Here is a 24,209-nt window from a genome sequence, read left to right as displayed (position 1 = left end):
GATATCGACATTAATGTCGCACCACCCACTAGGATCGATATCGCAAAACGACATTAATGTCGCACCACCTGTAAAAGGGTTAAGCTCAATGGCATTTGAGGTGTTAAGCTTTCAGCAGTAGCCTATCAATCAATTATAAATACATCCTAAGGGCATTCAAAAAGGCATCTGGGTAATTTAGTTGAAGTTGTTGTTTTATTGAAGTAACTAAGGCAAATGATTACAAAATTCTCAGATTTAATTTTTTACTTTATCAATTATATTTTCATGTTAGACTGAATTTTAAGTTTTGATCATTCCTGAAAGCTTCTTTAAAATCGTTGCAAACGTGCATCCTGAGCTCATATTTAAAGCTAAAAATACCTTTCTCTGTTAAGAGACTGGGTATTAAGAGGATCATTGTCAAAAAGATAGTGCCCTAAGTATGTGGGTTACCATCAATATACTCCCCCCTTACAATCTGAATACCTTTACCACCATTCTTCCCACCTTTCTAAAACTCTTTGATTTTAGGTCAACCACAAAATTTGTGTTGGTCTAAATAGGCACAAATAAAACATTGAATGACATGGCAGACGTGGCTTAGTGTACTAGAATGCTGGCTCTGAGATAAGCAGCCTAAATTTTGGTTCCCAAAAAAGACCATGTGGGTAGCAGAGAGGAATTTGCATAGAATTCGAACTTACATAGAACTTACAAGGAACTTACATAGAACTTACACATAAATTTGTATGAAGATTAGTCAGCAAGGCCACCCAGTTTCAAGTCGAGAGCTAAAAAGGTGTTTGGTTTTAAAAAATAACATTCCATTATTTTTTTAACAGGTTCAATATACTGTAAGATAAATTAAATGTCGTTTACTTTACTTTTTACGTGTATTTTTAGGTGTATTTTAGCACACAACAGTAAACATTAAAATATTCAAGTTCACTATTCTCAGATGTTATAAAAACCTATTAAAACTACCGTATCAAAACTATAGATACTACTTTATAAATACTGTTCTCTAAATACACGACAATAAAATGACTTTCAGTTTTAGAGCAAGTCTTCATAGACATATGATTCACAACTTCCTATTCAAGATTAAGTCATATTAAACAAAAATTAGTGGTGCCTCTGTGTGTGTTAGAGAATTTTGTTTCTACAAAAATTATGCTCTTACTGCAGCTGTATCAATATCACTCATTGTAAAATGATTTTAAAACTTAGTTCGATAGCCTCGTGTCAACCTTTTTGTTTGGTCAGGGCTTTTACACTAATGTCTCTCAAACTGAATTAGTGTGAGTTTGTTCTCACGCTTTATATTCTACTCATAAATTTATCCTACTTTTAATACCGTATAGTAGCCTAATTCATAAAGAAGAATCAGGCAGTTTGCCAAATAAAACATAAAAATAAAACATTATATAAATTTATTAACGTGATTGATAAAGCAATGAGCAATAGTTTTGTAAACATATTTTACAGTATTAGTAGCCCTCATACTGATATTTTCCGATGAAATCCTCCTTGACAGTTTTTTGATAATATTGCAACAGACTTGGCATGTGCTTTACCCAGCTCCAACAGTAATTTTTGGTAGATTTTTCAATTTTAATGTGTCAAACCTTTCCCATGAATTGGCAGCATGTCATTTATGTTATTACAGAGTGTGGAAGCATTATTAGGTTATGTGAGTAGGCTTAGCAATATTACCCATGATTTGTGGCTATAGGTGAAGCTGGTGCTGGTCACGGGTAAAATAAATTCGTTGAACTCACTGGTTTATCTTCTGTCAAATCCCGGGTAATAGAAATTTTGAGTATTTCGATTTTGCGGGTTCAGGTTTTGACTTGCGAGTTCGGATTTTGGTGCATGATTTTGTCAAGTAGAGTGAACAAAAAGTCGGTCTATGGCACTCTCTGCTCTGAGCACTGTTTAACAACCCGTCTGTTAATTCTGCGAGCGCAAATAACGATCGCTAGAAAATAGCAAGAAAATAATAAATAAATTGAATAGATTTATAATTGCATTGTACATTTTAATATATGTCCGATGTTTGAAATTTTAGACATGAAAACCGTATCAACAAACCGGATACTTGAAAAATCCGTTGGCCAAAAGTACTCGTGCCCAGCACTACCAGCTACCCGATACTCGAAAAACTCGAACGGAAAAGGCGAGTCTAAATTCGTTAGCCAAGTAGTACTGGTGCCCAGCACTAGATAAAACAGCCCTAATATTACACTCTCTTCGTTATATCTAGATGGCAGTGCGTAAATATGATTGGCCAATGATCATGAACAGACTTGGTATACACCAATAAACAGACTGGTTTATGGTTTCCAAGTTTAGACATTCAGTTAATATTCGAATGTTTAAACCATAACTGTCACGAACAACTTTTATCGTTGTTCCTAGGTAAATCAGACACGCTAATTCCGATTTTGTACTTAAAATAAAGATTAGTCCACTAACCTTCAGAGTCATTTAGGCTTTTTTAAAGCGTTTCAATATCCGTTTCAAAAACAACACAATCGGCATTACAAGCTCTGCCCATAAATATGTGACGAAACCTAGCTTTTTCAGAAACGGAAGTTAGGAATGTTTAGTCCGATTTAGAATAATAGAGATGGGTGTCTTAAAACCCATTATTATCTAAATCCAGCCAGTAAAATAATTTCAGATTTTAATGAAAGGTATATAAACTAGTTAAAATAGCTCGTAGCTTGTTACATGACATTTAAATGGGCTGGACGCCGAGGAAAATGAGCTCAAAAAGCGCGATTTTATCACAAGCTAGCGTTGTTATCGCGCTTTTTTAAGTATGCAATGTTAAATAGCTCATCTACCTTTCAGAAAAGACTGATATTATTTTTAAGACTGAATTTAGATATTAATGGATTTTAAAACACCCATATCTATTATCCTAAATCGGTCTAAACATCCCTACGTAACTTCTGTTACTAAAAAGCTAGGTTACGTCACGTATTTATGGGCGGAGCTTGTTATGCCGATCGTGTTGTTTTCAAGACCGATATTAAACCGCTGTAAAAAAGCCTTCATTACTCTGAAAGTTAGTGGACTAATCTTTATTTTGAGTACAAAATTGGAATCAGCGTGTCTGATTCACCTAGTAAATACGATAAAAGTTGTTCGTGACAGTCATGGTTTAAACTAGTTGTAAAATCATGATGGAAATACAAAGGTCAATAGGTCAATCATGTGTCAAAGGTTTTTTCCTGTTATGTTATATGCTTTTTAATTATGAAGTGAAGTGCGTAGATCAGTAAAAAGACAGATAAAAAAGGTCTTTTTGCAACAGTTTTAATACTTTTTTACACTCCTTTGTTTACAGGTTGAGCAATCATACATTAATAATAAATGATCTCCTCCGTTAGTCAAAATGCTTCAGAAATTTAAAAACATTCAGAATAATTGTCGCTAAATTTGAAGCAAATAAAGAATGCAAACACGCCCAGCAAGCTGCAATATATATAGGCTACAGACTTTACTATAGAGTGACCTATATTCACTATAAAGTGACCTATATTTTTAACTACTAGCGTGTTCCATTTTGTCATACTTTTAGAAAGGCTTAGAAGTCACTAAAACCTGATTGTTTCAGCATTATTCAAAAACTGATGTTTGGTCTAAAAAGAGCCAGTTTGTGACGTTGCCAAGTCTGTCAAACAGGGGATTGTGTTCAAAAAATGGCGTCTATGCAAAATCCTTTGGCTCAACTGACTTGCATCAAAGTGAACGCGTCGTCTATCAATCAAACTGTGATAGTTGGATCAAGGTTCACACAACTATTGTCGAAACGACTCGTTTCAACATATACTTTTAACCAAATTTTTATGCAAATTCAAACTGGCAACATTCATTGCCATTTAGTAACATGTGTACTAGCTGTGATCTTTTTTTATAAACTAACCATCTTTTAACTTATGAATCCGGATGTTTTTATCAGAATAGCAGTTTTGTATTGCATCAGTTTAAGTAAAGATTTTACATGTATTTTATAATAGCAGTAAGACTGGTGATGCATGAAATTCACATAAAATGACTTTTAGCTCTAGATCTACCATTCATAGACATATGATTCACAACTTTGTATTCAAGACTAAGTTGTATTAAACAAAAAACTAGTGGTGCCTCTGTGAATGTTGGAGAATTTTGTTTCTACAAAATAATAGTCTTACCGCAGCTGTATCAATATCACACAGTGTAAAACAATTTTAAAACTTAGCCTAATAGCCTCATGCCAAACTTTTAGTTTGGTCAGGGCCTTTGCACTTATGTCTCTCAAACCGAATCATTGGGAATTTTGTTCTCAGGCTTTATATTCTACTCATGAATTTAGCTTATTTTGAAATACCCTGGTAAGTCATAAACAAGAATCAGGCAGACTGCAGACTATTGCAGTTAGCTCTTTAAGGGGCTGGTTGTCAGGACAAGATTTTGAAAACGATTAGCTTTCGTGACCTGGCGGAAGGCAGTGCTCATATGTGTGTGATGTTTAGATGGAATTGGCCTAAATGTATAGAAATTCGTAGTGTTTACATGGACTAACAGACAAACGCACACGAGAACAAAATGGAATTTATTATTTTTAGATACCTTGATATTTCTATTTCTAACTTTCTTCTCGTCATTGTATCCCAACTGAGTAGAAATTTAGCTTCAACAATATTTATAAATAATACTTTTATAACATTATTGCCAGACCTCTAAAGAAAGATGCAAACAATAATATAGGGTTTTGCAATCCTCCTTTTTCATTAGAGGTTAACCTAAACTTCATGCAAATCCGAGTTAGCAATATTCTTATTCAAAGAATGAGTTTACCACCTTAAATCGTATTTTTAGCTACGATCTGATAACTTGCAGCTTTTGTACAGGCGAGCAGCTGCACATCCATCAGTGTCACACTGATTAAAGCCCGGTCAACCGCTAAACCTAAATGATCTCTTTCTATTGGCTGATGACATTACCGTTGCTACTGGGTAACAGCCGCTGAGGCAATTGAAGCAAGGCGTATCTTCTTATAAATTCAGAGAATTGTTAGAGAGCCGTAAGTTTGGTGTCTGCAGTCAGCTGGGGATCTAGGAGAGAAAAAACTGAAACACAGAAAGGTAAAAGCAGTTCTAGCTTTTTAAAGTTTGGCTTGTTATAGCATTCATTAGAAATAGAAAAAGGTTAATTATTTATCATCCAACAAAATTGTACAGTATTCACAAATCATATTGTGTTAATTTATTCACATTATATTAGTTGAGAAAAAATTTAATGCTTGTTTACTGCTGCAAATGAAGTGTTTTATGTCAGGTAAAAGATGCCTGGCAGCGCTAAAAATTTATTCTTAAATTATTATTGCGAATTATTTATTAAAATATGACAAAAATTTGCTAGTGTGGATGCATTTGCTAACGTTTCATATCTTTGTCTGTAATTCTTGTTCTTTCTGTTTTAAGTCAGCATGGATTGAGTTTTAGACCTAATGATTGCAAAATATTTTTTAGGTTTGCTCATTTGCATTGAATTTTTTGAAATTGAATGCAAAATTTGAAACAAAGTACTTAAGCGCAGTTTATAAAATTTTAAATTGCAAAAAATATAAATTCAGTCTGTTCTTTAGAAAAAGACAGACTATTTTTATGGCAACCACTTTATTTGGGTCATTTAATAATATCTATTAACTTTTTATGAACAGCCAAAAAATAATAACTTCATTATCCGCTTGAAAGCGATACTGCATTATTTATTCGATCAAAATAGACATTAATCTATTTTTAATGCAATCGATGCACTTGCATTTACCGTACAAAAATGGCTGTTAATGAATCAAGTTTAATGAGACCAGCATCGCAAAAAAAATATTTGCAGATTTTAGAACTTGTTTATAGCATATCTCAATCAGAATATGCAAATTTTTTAATGTTTGCAATAACAGGCATGGATTTGAAAAGCATTTGCCATATTTTCACATCTGTTTTGGCTGTTCAGCCTTTGAATACTGATATTCTTCTAAAATTATCCTGTCTCTTGTAATTATATACTCATTTGCGTCAAAGCTCTCCTTCTAGGATGTTTTGAGAGAGCTTCAATTACCATATAAATAGTAAGAGCTGGTCTATTAGCATCTCATACGTCAATCGCTTGACAGCGCTATTTATGGAATCCAGTATCAGTTTGTCTGAATGAATTAAACAGCTTGCTTTATACATTTTGTATTAAGAGTGGTCTATGTAATGCGATAAGGGACCTAGGGTACTGCGCTGCTGCTGTGATATCAGCTGACATTGGAGGAAGACATGTCAAAGTTCGTTTCCTTTTGCTTTTGTCAATAAATTCTATGTTTAGATATAAGTTTGTTTAACTAGGAATTTTGTTTATGAGCTATGATTGACACCAGATATTATTAAAAAACATTTTTCAAGCCGATTTAATTGATTTCACAGAAGTCAAGTTTTTTTGTAAGGGAGTTATAAACATCAACTTTTCTCTTTGTTGTTAGCGTAGATGGCGAATGGTTTTCACCTGAAACTTGTATACTAACAGGAATTAATCTTTGCTATAATTAGAGCCGTGTTTATCCGTTTCTTTGTTCATCTGTCTGTTCGTCTGCCATCCGCCTGTCCGTTTGTCTATCTGTCTGTCTGTCTGTCCAACTGCCTGTCTGTCCGTATGACCAAAGTCACAATTAGACAAAAAAATTGTTTTTTTTCTTTTTCTGCTGGAATTCAAACTCACAACTTTTGCTTTTCTTACGAAAGCGCTACCTGCACCAATCGACTGCCTTACTGCATGTTATAATAATTGCGCAGTCAGTTAATACACCTGATGATCTCTCATGGCAGCCACTGGACTGCAACCACTCAATCATAGAGTACTAGTAATGGTAATAATAACATTTAGTTTTATATATTAAACCTCAGAAAAGTTGATTATGCAGGGTTACAGCTATTGTAGAAGTAATGCTTTAACAGACAATCTGCATTATATTATATTACTACATGCTGTTTCATATAGAGTAAGACATGGAGCAGCTAGAAGAAAAAATACGAAAATATTTCATTAAGTAAAATGAAATTAAAAACGCTTGTGTATATAATTTTCAATTCATAAACCATTCAGCACTTTACAAAACAAGTTCAATGCTGATATTTGCCAATAATGAATGGGCTTACATGTAATAATATGTTTGGAGTATTGAAAAAAATGATATTAGGCATTTAGGATAGATTTAAATCATGTTCTTTCTGAGATAATATACCAGGTCATAGAATAATGAACAACACTTTGTGCTGTAGTTATTTTTAGCGTGACAAAAAGAAAACCAAGTGAGCATAATAATTTGTATAACAAATGATTTCAATTTTGATGGCAAGGTTGTTAAACTCAAACTAGGGCGGTTTCCAACGTCATTCAATGATTTTTAGATTTCGTATCTATTCAAGTTAATTCGGCCAGGATGGGATTGAAAATTCGATGATTAGAAAATGTAAGATTTTTTCTTTACACTTTTGCATGTGTAGTTAAAAAGGCAGCAAATGGAATCAGGCGGCCATAAGACAATACTGTTTTCTAAATTCTACAAATATTTACAAACTTTGCTTGCTTTGGTTGAGTTATGTGTACTTGGAATGCTTCTATTTAGTTCATGAGGCTAGTTTTTTACAAGACCTCCTAGCAGTGGTGCAATCATGATAGCGATACAATGACTCAGCTAAAATGACTTCGACTATTACAAATACCTCAATTGATGAGGCACTCTCTGAGTAAGGCTAATTGAAGGATATAGTTACAAGTTAGTTGTAGAAAACACTGAGTGTTTGCTCACCGTTCCCTTAGGACGTGAACGCACTTAGGGCTGTTAGAGATTTGCTACTTGCATTGTTATTCCTATTTTAGCTAAGATGGCCGTCTCTAAGCCAGACGCGGATGCTGAAGACTACTTGCAGTGAGTAGATGATTTATTGAGACTTAGGGTATTAACCTGTTAGTAGAGGTATTTATTACATCTTGTTCTTGATTAAGGGAAAGCTTCGCCAGTATTTCACGTAAACAGCTGGTATTGCTCTGTATTTAACCCCAGCTGCTATTGCTAGGTTCAATGATATGACTTTTGCAACAGAAGGTTGGAGTGTGTATTGCATTACTAGCTGATATACTAGTTTTTATTATGTCACTTATTGAACAATGATGTATTTTAAAGAAAAGTATAATTTCATTTAGCAATACAATGTTTTCTGAATTAGCATCTAGTTCAACTTTTTGTAAACTATTATGAAATGGCTTGCAATAGGTGATAAAACAAAATACGATTGTTGCTGCTAAGCATAATCTAGTTTAAAAAAAGCTTATTATTGCCAATAAAAATATATGCAAGACATGGAAAAAATTAAAGGTTTTTTGTCTGTGTTATAAAGATACTTATAAGCCTTCCTTGAGTACTTGTCTTTATGTAGAAGGTCAGTATTGTGAGAAACAGGTAGAGAATTGATTACCAGAAAGCAATTGATCAAAAAAGTTTTTCAATCTTACCCTTCAATGCTATCTCCATAACAGATCTGCTATCAAAACAAAAAAGAAATCATTCTTCTTTATAACTTGGTTTCTATTGAAAATAGTTTTATCTCATTCCAGCACAAAAAAATTTTACTTAATTAAAAATTGTTGGAATTTTTTCAGCCACAGTGTCTTTTATCAGCGCTATTATCTCCAATTTATTGAGATCACTTCCATATCCGCCTTGTTGCCAGAGGGTTTCAGTGGTGAACCCATAATTTTTGTTTTTAAAAAGTATTGGGACATGAAAAGCTCGCAACTTTAATTACACATCTAACATTATAAACAGATTTTAACATATTAGTTCTATTAGTTCCTTTTATATATTAGTATATTATATATTAGTTCTATATTACATGTAGTTCTATATATTATAGGGTATATTAGTTCCTTTTCGCACAATATGCAGTCCAAAAGAGCAACATTATAAATAACAAGTATTAAAAACAACATCGGTATGTATACACCCCTTGTGCAGCTCAGAAAGAATTGGCACGATGCTTTTAATCAAGTGTCAAACTCTAAATTTGAGCTCCTCTGTTTACTAAATTATTCAGCCTGTCAACAGAGCTTTCTAGATCTATGAGGTTTATAACATACGGTCCAATTTGGGTGTTAATTGAAGCAAAACCAAGCTTCACAAAGGCTAGTTGCAATCATCACACAGTTGCAATAGTTTGCGAGTGCAACAATATTGGTGTTAATCATCGCATTATGACATCCTAACTATCAGTGTTGAGCCAAAGATCCTCCTTTACGGGTAGAGGACCACTTGTCAATAGCGACGACGCAGTGACCCATAGCAATTGTAATAAAACAGTACTCGTGACGTACAAAACAAAACCACCTGATTGATATGGTCGCTCTGGCATTTCCTTTGAGCTTTTAAACAAAGAGGTTTGTTGCTGCTGCTGGTAGACACCAGGCTGCGGGCACATCAAGTTTGCAAGCAAAGTTGTGCTGACATTTGGCAGGAATTTTACAAGATTTAGCAGCCAGCTGAAAAGAATTGTCACTCAGTTGTTAACAATAACATTATAACAATAGCATGATAATAATAGCAAAACGATAACATTATAACCTATTTGTTAGTGGTCATTTTCAGTTAATGAATAAAGACGTAAGGTAATTGCTTGCAAGAAATGTATACTGCAAAGTCAGTTGTCTTCACTTCAAAAGTACAGCTGAGTTTTAACTTTTCTCAATTGATGTTTAAGAAGTCAGATATATTGTGCACGAGAGATACATAGTATCATTTATATTCATATCAAATGTAGAGCAACATTTCAGCTTTGCAAAATTTGTTTTCAATAGTTGAGCCAAACAGTTGGAGGAACTTTACAGTCTTAAAGATGCAGAATGCTTGGTATTTCTTAGATCAAGTCACTCTACAATAAAGGTTTTAGAGAATTTTACCTTATATCTGATATCTGAATATATATATTCAGATATAATATATCTGAATATATATATATTCAGGTAAAATATATCTGAATATATATATATATATTCAGATATATTATATCTGAATATATATATATATATATTCAGATATAATATATCTGAATATATATAAATATATAATATACATATGAATATATATATGAATATATATAAATATATAATATATGTATGAATATATATATAATATATATATTTATATTCAGATATTCAGATATATCTGAATATCTGATACGCAACTTCAATTTTCGACTTCAATTTTTTTTATTGTAGGACAAATATTTTATGGACTCGACAAAACTTTTTTTCTATTAAAGCTCTCAATGACTTTACTCAACTATTTTTATTGAAAAATAGCATTACAGATGAACTTCAACAAAATTTTTGTAAATTTCATCAGAATCTATCGGTATTTTTTATCATTTGTGGTTGTTTTTTATTATCGAGGTGACCTGACTACCAAGATGTTTCAAGATTAAATTCTATAAAACTTGATTGTGGTTAAAAGACTCAGAAAAAAACATTTTTGCAAAATGTTGCTATTTTTAGTTTTTTTCTAGTTGCGATTTTCCGTTAAAAAGTAGTCTGGTGTTGCCTGAGATTTCTTTCCTTTTTGTCAAAGAACCTGTTACAGTAGTAGGGGTGTTACAGTAGTAAGGGTGTTACAGTAGTAGGGGTATTACAGTAGTAGGAGTGTTACAGTAGTAGGGGTGTTACACTAGTAAGGGTGTTACAGTAGTAGGGGTGTTACAGTAGTAGGGGTGTAGATTTTCAAGGCAAGTTGCCCTAATGCTTCCATGGCAACAACCTATGAACGCATTCATTGAGAGCAATTGTTTTAATACATTTTAATTTAGATGGGGATTTAAAGGGATGGTCTTGACACGAGTTTTTTGGAAAAACTGGAGGAGTTTGAAAATCAAGCATTTGGCAGAAGGCAGATGTTCTTCACATGCACATGTAAAGTTTTAATGAAATCAGCTAAAAATTTGAAAATACGTATTGGGTTTACAGGTTAACCAACACAAACACAATGAATGAGTGAGATTTATAAATAAAGATATACACACTAACGTACAGTGCAAGCGTGGCGGTACTTTTTATATCTACTAGTAACATGAATTTTTCCTTTTTTGGGTTTATACAAAGTCTAAAAAGAGCACTGTCGCTTTAGTTTCACCTGATTTAGCTAACTAATATTTCACCTAATTTGGTTAAAATGTCTATTAACATGTTAACATGTCTATTAACATGCTAACATATATATTTACATGTTATTATGTCCATTTATCATTATTCCTATGTTTATCATTTCATGCAAATGCCTATCATAATTAGTATGGTGAATTGTTAAAGATGGTAGACTGTGAACATTAGGGTTCAAGCATTTAGGGTTCAATGTGACACCACCGATTTAAAATTTTATTGAGGTTTACAAAGTTTTTTGTAAAAGTTCAGTATGCTGAAAAAATAGAAAGAGTGATAACTGTGAATAGCATCTTTGAATAGCATACGGGAAAACAACTAAAACCTATTATTATTACTATTAGTGTACCTCATACTCTCCTTTCTTTTTAGTTGGTCCACTATCTGTTTACCGTGAGCATTTGTTGTGCAATTGTAGAATGCCTTCAGAAGAAAAGGCGTCAGAGCCTTCATGCGCAAAGATCTTTGCTCAAAAACTAAAACGTTTCTGTGACAAACACTTGCAACACAAAAAGCAAAAAGCTTGTCTGAGAGGAGATTGTACAGATTGTAAACTATCATCCACTCATCTTGCTCAGGTACAAATCTGAATGTATAGTAGCATAGCGTCTTGTTATTTAACTGTCAGAATTATCTGTTATCAGATTTTGACAATAATGCTTGTAACTTCGATATTATTTTCAGTGCTGTCTGGCTGACCAAAATACTGCTCAACACACATCGACGTGTAAAAGACACGATAAAAAGGGTTGCCTACAAATAGGCAACCTTTGTGAGTGCTTTGTCTTACTTTCGTCTTTAGACTGTTGCTCTTATGGGGGATCTCTTCCAGCTATTTGCCAAGATAAACCGCCAAGATGCCTTACAGGTAAATAACCCTGCAGCCCTGTATTAATCGTAAGCTATTTACAAAGGGTTAATCATTCCGCCCTGTATTCACGAAGCTATTTATAGGTAGATAACCCTATAGCACTGAATTCATTGTAAGCCAATAACAAATAAAATTGGTGATATGTGATCATACAATTTATTTCATGTAAATTAAAAAGTTTGAGCAGATTTTATTTAATAACTTATTTTATTATATTCAAAACTAAACCCATCACTAGTATTAGAAACTATACATGTAGCAATGAGCTAAAAATTCAAATTTGGGTGGTACAGTGAAAGCAATTTGTTGTCCTAGAACACAGGAAACATATATATATAACATAAGTCCTCATGCTCAGGCCGCACGGCTTGTGCTCAAAACCGGATAACTCACTAAAGAAAAAATAATCCTCCAACAAGCTGCGTATGCCCACAGACCGCGGCTAATGACTGAGGTTTTGTCATCCTTGACCCCTTAAAGAGCAAAAATGTTGAGAAGGGTTTCGCTATACCCCGTCCTCTTGAATAAGAAAACAGGCTACATCTGTACAGATGAAAAGAATTTTTTTTTACTTCCAAGTTCGAATTAAAATTCCTCAACTCTTGCATCAAGAACTTACTTGCCATGGCAGCTAGATTTTTATTGCGCTGTTAGAGGGCGTCACATTTATGGAAAGATGCAGATCAAGAATGAAACAGTTTTAATATCCTATGTCTGTGGTGAGTTAAACATCTGCGATAAATTCTTCTTTAGTCTAAAGTATTCCATAAACCTGACCTTGAAAATAAACGAGTAGGTCGCCAAAATCCCGCACATGAAAGTCTATCATGACTGCGATTCTATGGTTATAGCGCGGAACTGAGCAGAGACCGCATTTATTGAGAAGCCGCCCAAAAAAGCCTCACGTAAGTTTTGAAAACTTGGCTTTAGCTGCGGCCTATGACCTTGAACCAGAAGCTGCGCCCAACGACGAGCCCAGCGACGAGCCGCGCGGCTTGAGCGTAAGGACTTACGGTATCTATATATATATATATATTTATTTATTTATGTATATACATTAAATTATTCTACTAAATACATATGCATGTATATATTTTTATAGATGAAAAACATATATATATACATGTATATATATTTACATGTATATATATTTATATTTATATATATATATTTATATATATATTTTTTAATATATATTTTATATATATTATATACAAAGTGCTGTATATATAGACAAATATATGTATGTATATATGTATATATACACATATATATAAATATGTACATATATATATATATATAGACAATCCTATTCTGTGTAAAATGAAATAATTGCAAATAATGCCATTATTTCCTTTTAGACAGGAGATTTTCACAAACACTGCCATACAAGAATCATAAAAAGGCAACAGTTAGCCAACAAAATCAAATAAATTGTTCTACTTATAATACAGCTTAAAATATTTTTCTATTTTCTGCTAAGAATGCAGATATAAGGTAGAGGATCATTAAAGCATGTAGTAATGATATTTTGAAAATAATTTAAAGGATAGAGGATGTCTGCAATTTTTTCAAATCACGTAAGTTGAGATGAGTAGAAAGCCTATAATTGTAATGTAAAAGAATGTCCATTTATTTTCAAACCTAAAATAAGTCTCATGTTGACAGTTACGTGTATTTATGATTCATCACTATGTAACTGACGCCTGTACATTTTACAAATAATTTGCCAGTTTCGTAAATAACAAAAAGTTGCCAGATTTCCAAATACAAAAGGATAGTGACGAATCATTTGAATGATCAATGATATTTTTAAATATAACAAGAAAAAAGTCGTTCAAGCCAACACAATGCATAGTAAAAAAAAAAACAGTTTTATGAAACCATGAGTCAAGTTTGTAACATTTTTTAACCTTGTATTGCCACAGCTATTCAAAAATGTCGTTTTTTGTTAATTTTGTTAGCCAGCAAGTATAGCCTGGATTCACTTGAGTCATTAAAGTCGAGAAGCATGCTCTTGCAAAACAAACCTATCCTGAAGTTGAGAAACAAGCACAAACCACTCTCTGGTCTTGTGAAAACATTTGATCCGATACAAACAACGTATGACAAAAAGCATGGAGTGAAAATTAAAAAAGGCCAGAACAACCATGCGAACAAGGTAACATAAACTTTCTAAAATATTTCATCTGTTGACATCATAACCATTTCTATGGTTTATTTTAATATTGCTAGTTTTTTTAATTCTAATAGTATAGGAGACAGGAGTGTGTGTGACAAGGTAAAAGGTGTGCTGATAAGTTGGTGAACTATTATGAAGTATTTTGAAGTATTTTAAAGTGTTGTGAAGTGTTGTGAAGTTTTGTGAAATCTTGTGAAGTGTTGTGAAATGTTGTGAAGTGTTGTGAGGGGTTGTGGAGTTTTGTGAAGTTTTGTGAAGTGTTGTGAAGTGTTGTGAAATCTTGTGAAGTGTTGTGAAGTGTTGTGAAGTGTTGTGAGGGGTTGTGGAGTTTTGTGAAGTTTTGTGAAGTGTTGTGAAGTGTTGTGAAATGTTGTAAAGTGTTGTAAAGTGTTGTGAAGTGTTGTGAAGTGTTGTGAAGTGTTGTGAAGTGTTGTGAAGCGTTATGAAGCGTTATGAAGCGTTGTGAAGCGTTATGAAGTGTTGCCATGTCTAGATTGATTTTGCTGGCTTCCATGAAAGTGATGATATAATTTTATTTTTCTAAGTGAGAGTACAAACTGTCTAGCTTGAACATTACTGTATGTATCATACATTATATACATATCCTTCATATCATACATCACATGTATCGTCTATGTCATATATTTAGCTAGCTAAGCCTAGCATCGTTGTCTCCTTTGGTGTGCAGTGCAGAAAGCACTCATAAAAATTGCCAAAAGCATCTTAACAACTTTTTAGAGATACATCTAAATTTAATAGCTCTTATTGTGATAAAGAACTAATTTTCTACTTAAATTTTCTTTTTCATTAATTGAGGTGATGTGACTTCATTCTAATTTAAAAACTTTGTTTAGTAATTAGGAATAAATAGCAAAATTGAATACGCTCTCATTGTAACACTAGTCTGATTTAAATAATTTCCATTAAGTCGTAAACGATAAAGATTTTCACTATTTTCAGTTAAACATCTGCGTACTATGGCAACCAGATATAAACTTATTTTAGAATTTGACTTTATTATTTAGTAGTGTGCATAAGTGAAATTAAAGTTATTTGAACACTTTGGTTGGTGAAATCCGAACATTACAGTAAGCTTGTAACCTTATCACCTTAAGCAATGTTATTAGATTACCAACTTGAAAAACGTGTTTGTTCAACTCACTCAATAATTTCTGATTTTTTTATATCTTGGTTAAAAAACATCATTTTGTTGATGAATAATAATGCCAATATAAAGTTATATATTCATATATGCCTGTACATACTTACATACATACATACATACGTACGTACATACGTACGTACATGCGTACGTACTTACATGCGGACATACGCACATGCGTACATAGGTACATATGTAAATACATACATATGTAAAAATGTACATACGTACATATGTACATACATATGTACGTACATACGTACATACGTACATACGTAAATACGTACATACGTACATACATACATACATACATATGTACATACATATATATACATACATACAACTGATTGATAGAAATGTTAGTTCTAAGCATAACTAGAAGATTGTTACCCTTCAAAAAACCATGTCGCAAGTCAGGCTGTAACTGTATTTTTTGGCAAAATAACTACAACAGAGTGGCATGAAACAACAAAGACATACGCTAAAAAAATTTTGTATATACATTTAGGAAAATTTCATGAGCAAGAGTTTGGTAGAAGATGGTAAAGGCAAACAGATCGATTCCCAAGATATACAGGTGAAAACAATGGATGCATCATACCTGAAGCAGGATGATGGTAAGTTATCGATATCAAGTAGCAAGCGGACATTATGTAAATGATGCGACGCTAAAGTGAGCTATTTATGTACTTAACAAAAATGTTGGCTAATAGTGTTCTAATTGTCCACTGTATATCTGCAACAGCCATCTTGGTGTGATTTGATGAATCACCTTTAGGTTTTATCATTCATCATGCTCTGTTATAGCTTTGTAGAAATATGCTTAGTTCATAGGGTAACCGGAGTGAAGATTTAATGAAATCATACTAAATCCTAGTACAAGGGCTCTACAAATACGTGACCGATCAACTAATTACTAGAATACAGATCTTTATTGCTATATTTTTCCAGCGCTTATTCCATACTGACGTTTTTTCAGGATGTTTATAGCAAAATTGGATGATTCAAGTTATTTTACACTTTTAATTTCACTAAAATGTTTGTAGGAACTTCTTAACAGATTATATCATAATAAATGTCACTTAATACTTCCAGCTTTAGACAGCTTGCTAAGTATTTGTGGCTTTTGAAGCTAAATATTTATTCACTAATATCAAGTATTTAAATTACTTACTAATACACCAGCAGCAATTTCTTTGCAAAAACTCTGTGCCTGATAGTTACAACATTTTTGGTAGAATTCAGTTGGTTCAATTTAAAGTAAATAAAGACCATTGATTATTAATTACATTTTTTTGCCAAATACTCATTGAAATAACGATAAAAAATGTGGCAGGGTTTGAGCTAAATGGAATCATAAAAAACTTGTGAATACTTTTTAAAGATTCTGCTAGTGAATGCAAAATAATTTTATGTTCCTATGTCAACCTAAAGTTTCAGTAATTTCTGGAAACTTTTGTCTTGCAAACTGAGTTCGGTCTAAACTTGCAAATCAGTCACTTGATAAACTTTTGAAAGGAATTAAAAGATTATAATTGCAGATAACGTGATGAAGTATTGAACTGTAGCAGTAAGTACAACTAAACATATGATGGAGTATTGAACTGCAGTAGTAGGTACAACTAAACATATGATGGAGTATTGAACTTTAGCAGTAAGTACAACTAAACATATGATGGAGTATTGAACTTTAGCAGTAAGTACAACTAAATATATGATGGAGTATTGAACTGCAGTAGTAAGTACAACTAAACATATGATGGAGTATTGAACTTTAGCAGTAAGTACAACTAAACATATGATGGAGTATTGAACTGCAGTAGTAAGTACAACTAAACATATGATGGAGTATTGAACTGCAGTAGTAGGTACAACTAAACATATGATGAAGTATTGAACTGCAGTAGTAAGTACAACTAAACATATGATGGAGTATTGAACTTTAGCAGTAAGTACAACTAAACATATGATGGAGTATTGAACTGCAGTAGTAAGTACAACTAAACATATGATGGAGTATTGAACTTTAGCAGTAAGTACAACTAAACATATGCTGGAGTATTGAACTGCAGTAGTAGGTACAACTAAACATATGATGAAGTATTGAACTGCAGTAGTAAGTACAACTAAACATATGATGGAGTATTGAACTTTAGCAGTAAGTACAACTAAACATATGATGGAGTATTGAACTTTAGCAGTAAGTACAACTAAACATATGATGGAGTATTGAACTGCAGTAGTAGGTACAACTAAACATATGATGGAGTATTGAACTGCAGTAATAGGTACAACTATAAACATAATTATTATTAAAGTGTGATAGTAAATATAGTATGCTGAAAGTGTCTTCTTTCACCTGCAACTCGAATGAAGGTTCAAAACTACTTTTGAACCCAATTGCTTCAATTCACAATCTATACAATGTCTATAATAATGAAGTTTGTTAGTTTTGGATATCTCTAAAAAGTGTTAATTGTAAAAAAATGCTTTGGCAGTAGAAGTAGAATTGCGTAAACACGTATAATTGTCTTACATAATTAAGTTATTGAAATTCACAAGCTACCAATGACTATTTAAAAACAGCCAAAATTTTCATGTTTTCAAAGGTTACAAACTTACAGGTACTAGAAAGATCAGTTGTTGGTCAATTAAAAATATGCTCTCCAGTGAGCTTTTTGTTGGCTACAAATTATGTATGTCTTAAGTTATTCAAAGACATCATGTTTGCGAAAATCTACAAAAGCTTGAATCAAATGGCTTTTATGTGTTCAGTATTTTTATTGGCAATTATTTTTACCAAAAAAATGAAGTATAACTTATTACACAGCTTTTCACTGAACTATACATATTAAATGTTTTTAAATACTTCTGTTATTTTCTTATGTAGTTTTTACTGTCAAGTTTTGCTCAAACGCAGAAGGATTTTATGAAATTTTAAGCCAAATCTCGCCACAAGTTGCTAGCAAACAAGAGGTTAGGAAACACATAAAAATTTTAATCTGAGAATATTATCATTTATCCCCGGAAGTGTGTGGATAAAAACAACATTTGACAATACAGACAGCAAATGTTGATCTTATCAGACTTAAAACTTCTTTATATATTACATAATGTTATATAATGAAATTATGTATATTATATAACCAAATATATACACACATCATGTATATATATGGTGTATATATAGCCTATATAATACATATATATATTATATATATGTTATATGTATTTTATATATTATATATATGGTGTTATATATTTCCTAATTTACTCACGTAACAGTTGATATACATGGAGACGGCCTAAAAGTGCTAAAACATAATTGAGTTAATCTTTTTACTTTGTTGGAGAATGACTCATCATATTTGAGTAATCCGGATGCCGCCGTGGCTGGAATTTTAAGAATGAATAGTTGTGACTACTTCTGAGTGATGGAAAGTTTTGACTATTATTCTAATCATTAGCAAAGTCATGCACGCGTCGTGCAATGCAAAATAGCGGTTATATGTCTCCCAGTAAACCGCAGTGCGTTACTTCAAAGCTATTCTGCTATGAAATTGAGAATCAAGCCAAATATGCTCCTACATTTGCAACTTATATAATCTCTTTATATTAAAAGCTGTTCAATTACTCTTCTATAGCCAGCTAGAAAATAGGCATAATAGACGTTACCTTTAACAAAAAAAGTTTGTTTTTGTGCAACAAAAGTGATTAAGTCAACCACTGCAAAGCAAACCAATCAAACATGGTCGTCCATCAACCGATCTTTGAGTTTGTTATAAACCTATTATTCTTTCATCAAAGGCTACTATTTTTATTTGATAAGTTATTTGTTACTTTATTATATGATTTTTTAAATTTGTGTATTCAATAGTTCTAGTTAGATCAGCCCAACAGGAGTTATTCAAACATGACATAAAAATGTGAACAAGTGTCTTAAGGTACCCAAAGTTAGTTCCGGCATATAAAGATCAATTGTTGGAAAAAGTAAAATAATTGATGAAAAATCAAAAAAACTGTACCAAATAGTACTAAACAATTAAGTTATTCCATGTCTCTATTGTCAACTTTATCTTCAAGTTTTCATCAAGTCTTTTGTGTGCTAGTTTCCATGGTAACAACGAAAATCTCCTTTAAAAATGATCGAACAAAAATTGTTTTAGATTATATCAGGAAGTATTAAAATTTTTCTAACATTTGCCAATGCTATTGATGTTTGAGGCGATCTGACTGCCAGGATATTTCAAGATCAAAATCGACAAAACTTGATAGCGGTTGAAACCTGGCAGCCAGGTCACCTCAAACATTAAAAACACAAGCAAATGATCAAAAATACAAATAATTTCTGATAAAATCTACCAAAGTTTTGCGTAAGTTCATCATTAACATGGTTTTTTGTACATTTAACTTTAAAATAGTTCTGTACAACGCATTATATAGTTATATGATATATAGTTATATGATATATAGTTATATGATATATAGTTATATGTTTTATAGTTATATGATATATAGTTATATAGTTATATGTTTTTAGTGTTGGAACGAAGCAAATGATTTGCAGTAGTCTAATGATATTATTTGCTCCAACGTACATGTATGAGTGATTTAACATATGATGACATATAATTCTTATGCAAAAGTTTGCTGTTTTTAAAATACTAGACCACTCAATGGCTATATCATAAAAGTGAAACCACTCAACGGCTATATTATAAAAGTGAAAGATGAGAATCATCTCTTGTCGTCATTTTACAGCAGATGTTTATCTGATAAAATTCCAACGCATAAATATTAGGAATAAATGGCTATTCGATTAATTACTGAGATATCATGGCTCAACGGGCACAAAGAGTCGTAAAAATGTCTTCCTTTTTAGTATCGTAGCTTACATCTGAAATTCAATGTATCTGTAGTTTGAGGGATTTGTCTGTCAACTATTCAAATTGGTGCGGTATATTTTACAGTTTTCCGCTATGTTGTTCTTACAATTGACAGTTTTTATATATTCAGCTTTTTTGCTGTTAAATTTTTGCATTCATTTTGCTGAGACTTGATGTTTTTACACGTTGATCATTTTGCAGACACTACAGATATCTTACCTAAAAAGGCAACAGCAATGGAAAGCCAGGCACTGGACTTGGTTTCTTATCTCAAAGCACCCAACGAAATTAAAGTGTCCGACAGCTGCTTCAGCGTCTCTAGCCATGACGACCTGGTTTATGTCGGACTTAGTAACTCTAAGGGTATCGATCGCATAGTCAATCAATCATTGCTTCAACCTTCATTCATACCTTTTAAAGGACCGGTTTGGAGTGTCGCAACAGATAAAGAAGGCACCGTATACGCTCTGTCTTCAAGCAAAACTTCTTGGGACGTACAAATCTGTGACACATCAAACAGCAAAAGCACCTGTTGGCAGACTTCAACCCGAATGCAACAGGCATCATTTATAGAAGACTATGAATATGGCACACCCGCCTTAACTTGCCTTGGAAATAAGCTAGTGACAGCAAATGTATACCCGAAGCATGTCGAAATTTATTCAAAAAAAGGATACCCTTGCAAATCCACTTTTCTTTATCCACTGGAAACATCCGATGTGAGCATTTGCGAAGTGGATGATAGCTCCGTGATTGTGTCTGCACGTGAAGCTTTAACAGTGTCTCGAGTGGATATCTATACTGGGATAGTAGCATGGTGTCGGAGCTTAAAGCAAGCACCGGGAGGCGTCACGTGTTATGCTAATAAATACGTTATATTTACACCTGCAGTATCTGAATTCACAACGATAACTATTTTGGATGCACAGACTGGTAAGTGCTCAAAGCTAGTCACATACCGTAATTCAATGTTTCTAAAATTCTGAGCTCAAAGTTTATTAAAATCACATTTTTTGCAACACTGTGTTAAAAATGAAAGAAATTTTTGGATGTTTGTTTTCACTATTCTCCCTAAAGCAAAATTTATGGTTTTGTTCAATTAATTTTTATACTTGATATTTGTAATATATAGGCTTAGTAACTAATAATATTATATTATAATATGATATTATAATACAATAATAATTAACAATAAACTGATTTAAGACTAAATCAGTGTAAAGTACTGCAATGAAAAGGATTAGTATGGTAACTATTATCTTTGTTTTGGTTGAACGCCGTTACTTACATGGTTTTTAGATACTTTTCTCACAAAGAGATGTTGTCTGTATGAGCTTATGCATACAAAATGTTAATAAACAGTAAACTGTCTTTTATTTTTAAATTTATTTTGCCAGCTTTCCAAACTACAATATATGTATACAAAAAGCTTAGTATCATTTTTATGAACAGGAATAAAATGTAGAAGGTCGATGACAACTTTTCAGCATCAAGAATGACCTCTTTTTGTACTTCAAAAGAGGTTCTTTAAGCCAGCAAGACTATGTGTTGGCAAAACTTACTTAGTTGACAATTGGTTAGAAGAACAGACATCTTTATAGTTTGTAAATACTTTGTCATTCTTTGTAGCACTTAGATGACGTTCTTGTTGTCGGCAAGTTCTCTACCATTTTTAATTTCCACAGATGGTTAACATTGTTGTAAGAGTTAAAAAGCATATAAACCGCTCTGATTTTTGCAACAACAAAAAAAACTTTTGCATACCGTCTGCATATAAGATTGCATTCATGAAAATTTTTGGATGTTGTAGGAAAAAGTCTGAGCTCTATGATGGACCCCCAAAAAAGAACACGTTCTTGGGTATACAGCATGTGCATGGCTGATGATACACTAGTAATCCCAAGGTGCAATGAGCGCACAGTTCTTTTTTATAAGATAAACTGGCCTCTATTACTTTCTGAAGATATTTGTTGACTCGTATATATTTTGTAAATATACAAATAATTTATTAATGCTTGCGTAGCTCGCTTTTTATTTAATGACAAGAGCTTCAAAAGATTATGGCTGGCTTTTTAATACTTTCATTTTCTATTCAGATCTTCTATCTTTTATTATCACTCTGGCTGCATAGAAAAAAAGCAATTACGAAACGTTTAACAAACAAACAAAAATTGTAAGGGTTGTCAAATATTTAATGCCCATGAGAAGACGACTATAAACTAAACTGGCGGCACTGGCCTTTGCCTGTTCTAGTTGCTTCTAAGAACATATTTTAAAGAGCAGGAAGGAACAAACTAGGAGTAATCTTCTTCTACGATCTTTTAAACAACAGAAAGAATGTGTGTGTGCATGCGTGTGTGCGTGTGTGCGTGTGTGGTGTGTGGTATGTGGTGTGTGTGTGTGGTGTGTTGTGGTGTGGTGGTGTGTGTGGTGTGTGGTGTGGTGTGTGTGTGTGGTGTGTGTGCGCGCACGCGTGGGTGGGCGTGTGTGGTTTATTTAATCAATTATATAATACATACACTTGCATACACAAAAACAACAAAACAAAGAAAAGTTTCAAACAATTGTACATCAAAAATCAAACAAAAGCAGAGATGATGGGGCCAGTGCGAAATAGCAGAGCAACCGGGCGCAGGCCCAAGTCGACAGCATAAGGCGTAGACACTAATGCTCACCAAGCCGAGCTATGGTGGAGCCTTATCTCCGTTTTAAACTCACCAATAGGTTTTATTAATTTCAACGACGCTGGCAGTTTATTCCACAGTGCAGACATCGCAAAGTTAGATGTTCGTTGACCAGCAAATGAAGAATAAAAAAAAGTAGGAAGTGAGGATGACTGAAATCGGGTGTTATAATGTGAAGGTTTTTGAAATGTTTGTGAATGATACAGTTTGTGTGCTCTAATAAGTGATTTGTAATAATACATTCTATCAGCAGTCAAAATCTTAGAGTCGTGTAATAAATTAAAAGTTTGGTAACCAAAAGGCTTTTTATATATAATACGCAATATTTTCTTTTGAAGCTTAATTAATTTGTCAAGGTGAACCCAAGAAGCATTTCCCCACGATTCTATAGAGTAGCACAATTTAGAGTGAATAAAAGAGTAGTAAAGCATTATCAGAATCTTTCTTGGAACAGTAGTTTTTAATCGAAAAAACAGTCTTGAAATAGGTCTTAAGTCAATCAGTAAATTGAATGTGTGTGAGGACCAACTCAAATTCTTATCAATTGTAATGTCTAAAAATTTAATTTCATCAACCTAAACAATACTTTTATCATTTAAAGTTAATAAGTGTTCAAGTTTAAATCTGTTTTGGTGGTTTTTGAAAACAATGTAAGCTGTTTTTTCACAATTAATTGTAAATCTATTTACTTGACACCAGTGGCTCAGTCTTGGAAGATCAGAATTAATTTTTGTGTAAGATTCATTCAAGTCAGAAGAAGAAAAAAACAAATTTGTGTCGTCAGCATATAAAATTGGAGTTAGATACTGCAGAGATTGACAAAGATCATTTATATATAGTAAGAACAGAGTTGGCTCTAACACAGAACCCTGAGGCACACCGCATGTTATATCGCAGGAATTAGAATATGAATCATTTATTTGTGTAACTTGAGTTCTATTCGACAGATAACTATGGATCCAATTAATAGTCAATGGATTAAAATTATAATTATTCAACTCGCTAAGTAATATATTATGATCAATGCTGTCAAATGCCTTACTAAAATCTATGAAAATACTAATTACACATTCACCTTTATTAAAAGACTCTAGAATTTGATCAGAAAAAGATAAAATTGCATCCGATGTGCCTCTTCCCAGCCTAAAGCCAAATTGATTTTGATTGAGAAGGTTGTTGGATTCTAAGAAATCAAGAATTT

The 24,209-nt window shown here is 32.7% G+C and overlaps 1 protein-coding gene across 1 annotated transcript in view; it reads left to right on the top strand.

Annotated features, from left to right (window-relative positions):
* Positions 1–22,340, top strand: part of LOC137396607 (uncharacterized) — a 28,346-nt gene extending 6,006 nt beyond the window's left edge. The window contains exons 2-9 of the mRNA XM_068082922.1: positions 4,887–5,120; positions 7,900–7,948; positions 11,642–11,801; positions 11,908–12,091; positions 14,059–14,255; positions 15,947–16,055; positions 20,526–21,257; positions 22,135–22,340. Coding sequence (XP_067939023.1) covers positions 7,905–7,948; positions 11,642–11,801; positions 11,908–12,091; positions 14,059–14,255; positions 15,947–16,055; positions 20,526–21,257; positions 22,135–22,298 — 1,590 coding nt within the window. The 5' untranslated portion in view covers positions 4,887–5,120; positions 7,900–7,904 and the 3' untranslated portion in view covers positions 22,299–22,340. The remainder of the gene's footprint in view (positions 1–4,886; positions 5,121–7,899; positions 7,949–11,641; positions 11,802–11,907; positions 12,092–14,058; positions 14,256–15,946; positions 16,056–20,525; positions 21,258–22,134) is intronic.
* Positions 22,341–24,209: the final 1,869 nt, after the last annotated feature.

This window comes from Watersipora subatra, chromosome 5, assembly GCF_963576615.1.
Source record: "Watersipora subatra chromosome 5, tzWatSuba1.1, whole genome shotgun sequence".
Classification (NCBI taxonomy): domain Eukaryota; kingdom Metazoa; phylum Bryozoa; class Gymnolaemata; order Cheilostomatida; family Watersiporidae; genus Watersipora; species Watersipora subatra.
This window is presented reverse-complemented; position numbering and strand designations above follow the sequence as displayed.